The 6,109-nt window shown below is 51.3% G+C and overlaps 1 protein-coding gene across 3 annotated transcripts in view; it reads left to right on the top strand.

Annotated features, from left to right (window-relative positions):
* Positions 1-6,109, top strand: part of SRPK2 (SRSF protein kinase 2) — a 148,349-nt gene that overhangs the window by 132,052 nt on the left and 10,188 nt on the right. For all 3 annotated transcript variants that reach the window (XR_001515750.1, XM_006774891.2, XM_015571221.1), the window contains exons 11-13: positions 675-775; positions 882-989; positions 5,822-5,891. Coding sequence is in view for 2 of the 3 variants with exons in the window: in XM_006774891.2 (XP_006774954.1) it covers positions 675-775; positions 882-989; positions 5,822-5,891 (279 nt within the window). In the remaining variant the exon portion in view is untranslated. The remainder of the gene's footprint in view (positions 1-674; positions 776-881; positions 990-5,821; positions 5,892-6,109) is intronic.

The following is a 6,109-nucleotide window of genomic DNA, read 5'->3' on the forward strand; positions in this document are numbered from 1 at the left end:
CTGAGGAGGCCGGCCCTGTGCCGACCATGAGGTTCTCTCAGGGTGACCCTGGGGCTGAGAGGGGCCGATTATTTGGCAAGACCATCGTGAAGGACCTCAGAGGTTTGCCTTACAAACCAGGTCTTCTCAGGAAATCTCTCTTCTGAAATATTCCTTGTCCAAGGCTAACCAGGCTGATGAGTCCTGGCCTTTAATCTGTTTAACCATCATCGAACATCCCAAGCAGAGGGGGGCAGGGAGCAGGTACAGTGACACCCAGAGTGGTGCTCTGCTGCCCTGCTCGGTAGTAATGCCCAGACGGGCCAGGTGGGGCCCCCCCAGGGAATGGGCCCTCACACAGTGAGCAGCCAGAGACATGCAGGAGGGAGCCACGCGGGGCTGGTCCCTCCCACAGGGCTGTCCCAAGAGGCGAAGGAATTCGAGGCAAAGGAGAAAGGGCGGGGCGGTGCTCGTGGGGTCTTGGGCAGCCTAGTTTGTTCCTTTTTGTGAAATGTTTTCCAGAGATAGAGACCACAAATGTTAAATTCTGTTGAGTTCAACTTACAGGGTTCCAGGCCTAAATGACCATCCTATCACTTTTCTGGAAAAGGAGGCTCTGTGCCCGGCAGATGTGTGTGCACACCTGCCAGCCACTTCCCCCATGCACTAACTGTCCTGCTGTTTGCTCATGCCAGCCAAAACCCGGGCAGCGGACTTACTGGTGAATCCCCTGGATCCACGGAACGCCGATAAAATTAGAGTTAAAATTGCTGACCTGGGAAATGCTTGTTGGGTGGTAAGTAGAATTTTCTTTCTAAAACATTTGGTTGTGGCCATGTAGAAGACACGCTGTTTTCCTTTTTTATGTGTCCTCCCTGGTAATGCAGTCTGTTCCCTTTCAGCACAAACACTTCACAGAAGACATCCAGACACGTCAGTACAGATCCATAGAGGTTTTAATAGGAGCAGGTTACAGCACCCCTGCTGACATCTGGAGCACGGCCTGTATGGTAAGAGCGGCGTAGGGCGCGGCCACTTTCCTCCCTGTAGAGGCTCATCACCCGGGTGCCCGTGACGGGCAGGGTCTCGCTGGTGCTGCCGTCCGCAGCGTCCTGACCATGAAGGTTGTCCACTGTGGGCGGGGGAGGGGCAGGCTGCTGCCTTAAGTGTCCTAAGGATTGGAAGAACTCTTCTCGGGCACGTCCTGGGCGTGGGCTGGGTTGGGTCTGGCCTTGTGAGAGGTGTCCTCTCAGGACCCTGGGCAGCCAGCCCTGAGAATCGGACCTGCACTGTGGTGGCAGCAACTTCAGCTAATCCCTCTGGTTGCTGGGAGCCTGCAGGTTGTCTGCAGCCTCATGCTTCACTCACACTGTGGCCCAGGGGATGATTTTCTGAGTGTGGAGGCCCCTGGCCGACCCTATCTCCTTCCTGGAGAGGAAGGTCACCCATCTACCAGTGTTTTGTCTCTCTTTTTTATAAAGTCAAATCTAGAGAATGTCCTGGCTTCTGGTTCAGGGCTGTCCATTCGCTTCGGAGACAGCAGTAGCTGCACACGCTCCTGAGACCGGGTCTTCCGTGGGGACACGGTGAGGTTGTCCTCGGGCCTCAGGTGTCTCCTCTTCCACCCGGTGTCCTGTCCTTTCCCGCTGCCCGTCTTGTGTGTTAGGAGTTTAGTGGTGTCTAAGCTCCCCAGGCCCCACAGGGCATCTCTTTCTCACTCCTTACCTGTGAACTGATGAACGTGAACGGTCCGTTGTCCATAAGCCGGTTTCGGTTTCTCTTTCTTGGCCCTCTCTCCTGGCCAGGTCAGCACCTTCCTCGTGGCTGTACTGGGGAGTCCTGTGTGGGAAATGGAGTGTGTGTGTGTTGATTAGAGTGGTGGTTCATGCTTTCCTTATTTCATATTCTCCCCCTCACCCTCCAATTCTCCTCTGACCTTGAAATGCAAGGGCATGTGTGCAAAGCTAGGCACTTGCCTCATTGAAAAAATGCTGAATAATTAGATTTACTGTTATTCAAAGGTGAATGTAACAGTTGAGTTTATTGGATTATTTGTTACCGCTGCAGCAAAAGCATTGTTAATAGCACTAAAACGATATGAAAAACGTAGATGTTTCAGGTTAGCATGATCTGAGGCAACAGATATGGCAAACAGAACTGAAACTGTGCCTTTCTATTCCCACGTGGCTCTGATGGATATTTCCAGATAATTCTGAAAATTGAGTTTCTCAGTAAGTGTCAAAAACTAAGGCGTTGCTGTGACTGGGTATGGAAAAGAACGGTTAAAAGACTTGGTGGAAATGTGGTGGTTCCTTTGAAGCTCGAGATGGTCTGTGTGGCTCTGGAGGGCAGGCGGGGGCAGGCCTTGCTTGTCCCAGCAGCACAGAAGGGGCCACGTCAGAGCCGCCCTGAATAGACTCTGAGAACTTTTTTAACTCTGATATCCTGTGCTTCTAATTTTGGATGTTAAATGTTGGTGATATAACCAGAAAAATAGGACAAGATCACAGATATGGCAGAATAATGGCAGAGCAGGCAGTACAGGCCATACCAGGGTGTCTGTGTTCCCTCCATTAGAGAAGAATGGGCCTGTCCACACAGTCTCCTGCCCGCTGACTCCTGCTGCTGCTGCTGCTGCTGCTGTAAATGGTGGGGCAGACTTCAGCCACTCCTGGGGAAGAGCATTCACTCGTCTCCTTCAGCAGCTCTCGCCCCGACCCTCTCACCCCTCCTTTCCAATAAATTAAACATACACTCCCTCAGCACTTCTAGGGCCACTTATGAGGGTTTGAAAAATTTTGCCAATGGTGATTTTTCTAGGAGTTGCAGTCTTCACCCCCCACCCCACCTCTTTTCCCCGAAGGTCATGACTGAGAGCTCCCTTAATTCCAAGCTGCCTTAAGCTCCAGCATTCCTGGAGGAGAAGCCCAGAGTCCTCTGGGTGTTAGGTGGCACCAAGCTCTGCGGAGACTGCAGTGGGGATGGCGCTCCTGCACGGTGGCCGCACCATCCTGCTCATGAGCCCTCAGGAAAGGACAGCACAGTGAGGCGCAGCCGCTGGAGGTGATCAGGTGTAAGTGCATGGACCTGTCACACTGTGCGGGTCGAGGCGTGGCTCCTCTGTACCGGTCAGAGCCCCCGAATAGGTAGCTTTGTGTGGACGCCATGGTGAGTTTGAGTCTGTGCTCTAGAAACAAGAAAAGCCATCGGACAGATTTCACCAAACCTCTTTAGCATTGGTCACATGGCAGAACTAACAGGTGTCCTTACCTATTCAGAATGGGGCACTTGGGTATAAGGGGCGTTTCAGGAAAGAGATCTCCCTAGAATCTGAGAACAGAGGTTGGTCCAAGGGAGGCCCTCTGAGGCATCAGGCCACATACAGAGGAAGAATCCAAAGTTCCCAGTGACTGAAAATAAATAATTATGAAGGTTGTGTTGGGAGTCACTTAATGCATCGAAGGCAGAAGCCTCATGGTTTCATAGCTACCGGCAGGTAAGGAAGTCGCAAAGTCCAGATGTCGACGTTTTCTTGGTCGCGTGTGTTTGCCCTGTTGTGCATGTCTTGTTTGTTAAGAAAAGCTCGTCACTCTCCAGAGAACCAGGCCAGATAACATGAGGAGCCCCTCTTCCTTTCCTCTTGTGAACCATTTCTTCAGTAGGCTTCTTTGACTTAAGGATTTCCTTGGAAACATGTGGGTGCTATCAAATAGCCATCTTTCCAAGCACACTCAGTGGATATACCCCAGTGTTAGGCTGCACGCAGTGCACACAGCTGGGTTGAAATATTTTTGGAAATTAGTTACAAAAGTGAGGACCTAAGGGAGGGCCAGGGGCAGCTGGCACTCTCCTTGGAGCTCCCATCTGCAGCCTCGTGGGTCTTTCCTGTGAGGGCTTCACCACTCCCTCTGGGTTTGTAAGGCATTGAATTGATTGTGTCCTAGTCTTCCCCGAGTAAGGCCATTCAGTGTGAAATCCAATTGTTCCTCTTGGGACTTGAGGCCAAATGTGAGGTTTTGTGTCCTGACCTGGGATTGGTTGTTTACTGGCTGGAGAGGAGAGGCCCCATCCTCGGGCACTGCAGCGCTGGGGCAACACCGTACTCCAGGTCCTGCTCAGACCCAGAGCTAGTTTGGTCAGGGACCCCAAGCTCATGAACTAGCGGTCCTGGGCTGAGTAGGCCAAACTGTGGTTTTGAGCGCCGGGAGAGATGCCCCAGCCGCAGGCTGACAAGTCTTCCCCAGGTTGCCTTCCCCATGGTGTGGTCATTGCCCCGAGAAGATGGGTCAATGCAGTTGGCAGCTCATTGAAGGGGGAGTGGGGAGGGCAGTGCCTTGAGACAAGTGGGAGTTGTGCCACAGTCAGATCCACAGCGCCTTTCAGAACAGCGCGAGCTAATACAGAATAGAAGTAAGTATGGTAAGAACCAAAAATGGGATTTAGCTTATCCTGTTTTGTTTTTAAAACATGTGTATTTGATCAGCAGAGCAATAGTAGTTGCTGTCTTTATATATTATTATCACACTAGAGGCCTTGTGCATGAAATTTGTGCACTGCGGGGTTTGGGTGGGTGGGGGGGGGCACTGCCTGTGCCCTTTCACAGTCCAGGAGCCCTGCGATCAATCACCCCAAAGAGGTAGGCCCTGCCCACCCATCTGGGGTTCCTCGATGGATTGCTTCTACAGAGGGAGGCCCTGCCCACCAAGCTATCATCTTGTGGCTGTGGGCACTGCCACCTTTGAGGGCAGGGCAGTCAATTAGCATATTCCCTCCTTACTAGCTGTGGGCGCCGCCATCTTTGAGTGCGGGGCAGTCAATTAGCATATTCCCTTCTTATGGGCTGTGGGTGCCGCCATCTTTACCACGGTGTGAGGGTCAATTAGCATATTCCCTCTTTATTAGATAAGATTATTAAACTCATAGTCCTGAGATGGTGTGTGTGTGCACGAACCTGGTGGAAATGGGAACAGGTGGCCTCCTCCACACAGGTGTGCTAGGGGCAGACAGTGGCCACCCAGGCAGCCAGTTCTCCTTGCCCTCCTCAGACGGCTGCACAGGGATCAGGTTCCTCCCAGCCCCAGGCACAGGGCAAGAGGGGCTTCTTAGCTTCTAGGTCAGTGATGGCGAACCTTTTGAGCTCGGTGTGTCAGCATTTTGAAAAACCCTAACTTAACTCTGGTGCCGTGTCACATATAGAAATTTTTTGATATTTGCAACCATAGTAAAACAAAGACATATTTTTGACATTTATTTTATATATTTAAATGCCATTAAACAAAGAAAAATCAACCAAAAAAATGAGTTCGCATCTCACCTCAGACATGCGTGTCATAGGTTCGCCATCACTGTTCTAGGTGTTCCTTTGGTTGAGTCAGAAATGAATGACATGAGATGTTGAAAATAGCTCCCTTAGTTACTAAGACATGAAGGTCTTTGCTTCAGGAGAGTGGCAGCAGTCAGGGGCCAGGTTAGCCTGCTGGTTGAGGGCAGGCTCTGGAGGCAGAGAGACCTTGGCCTGGATCGAGTCCTCCTCCTACCACTCGAGGCTGAGCACAGTGTTCTGGCCAGCCCTCCGCACAGCTTGTGGTGCCAGGGCATGTCTGTTTACTTCCAGTAAAATAAGGACAGTGCACAGCCCTTTCGTCTTCCAGCAAAGGAGATGCAGGATTACTTCTGGGGCTTTTTTGAACTTTTTGAAAGGGAGAAAAAATTTGGAGTTGAGGCCTTTTAAGGAGGCTTTTTGGTTTGATTGAGATCCTTAAAAAAATGTAGTTCTCTGTACAAGGAGGAGAACTTGGGGCCAGTCTCTGGAGTGCTTAGCCTGTCATCTGTTGTGTTCTAGGCCTTTGAGCTGGCGACCGGAGATTATTTGTTTGAACCGCATTCTGGAGAGGACTATTCCAGAGACGAAGGTGAGTATTGCTGCCTGCTGGTACTGTAGTGTGGGGCTCCTGCCCACGGGTCCTGAAATCCTGGAGAGTATTATATCTTGTTCTGAAATAGAACCATGTGTTGGTGTTTGAACACCAAGTTCAGATGATTTTCTTTTTGAGCTTGAAGCCCCTTCAGTGACAGAGAATGGGCAGAGCCTCCTGGAGCGCCCTCCCTCCTGCTGCCCACAGGCGTGTGT

Source organism: Myotis davidii, unplaced genomic scaffold (genome assembly GCF_000327345.1).
Source record: "Myotis davidii unplaced genomic scaffold, ASM32734v1 scaffold125, whole genome shotgun sequence".
Taxonomy (NCBI): Eukaryota; Metazoa; Chordata; class Mammalia; order Chiroptera; family Vespertilionidae; genus Myotis; species Myotis davidii.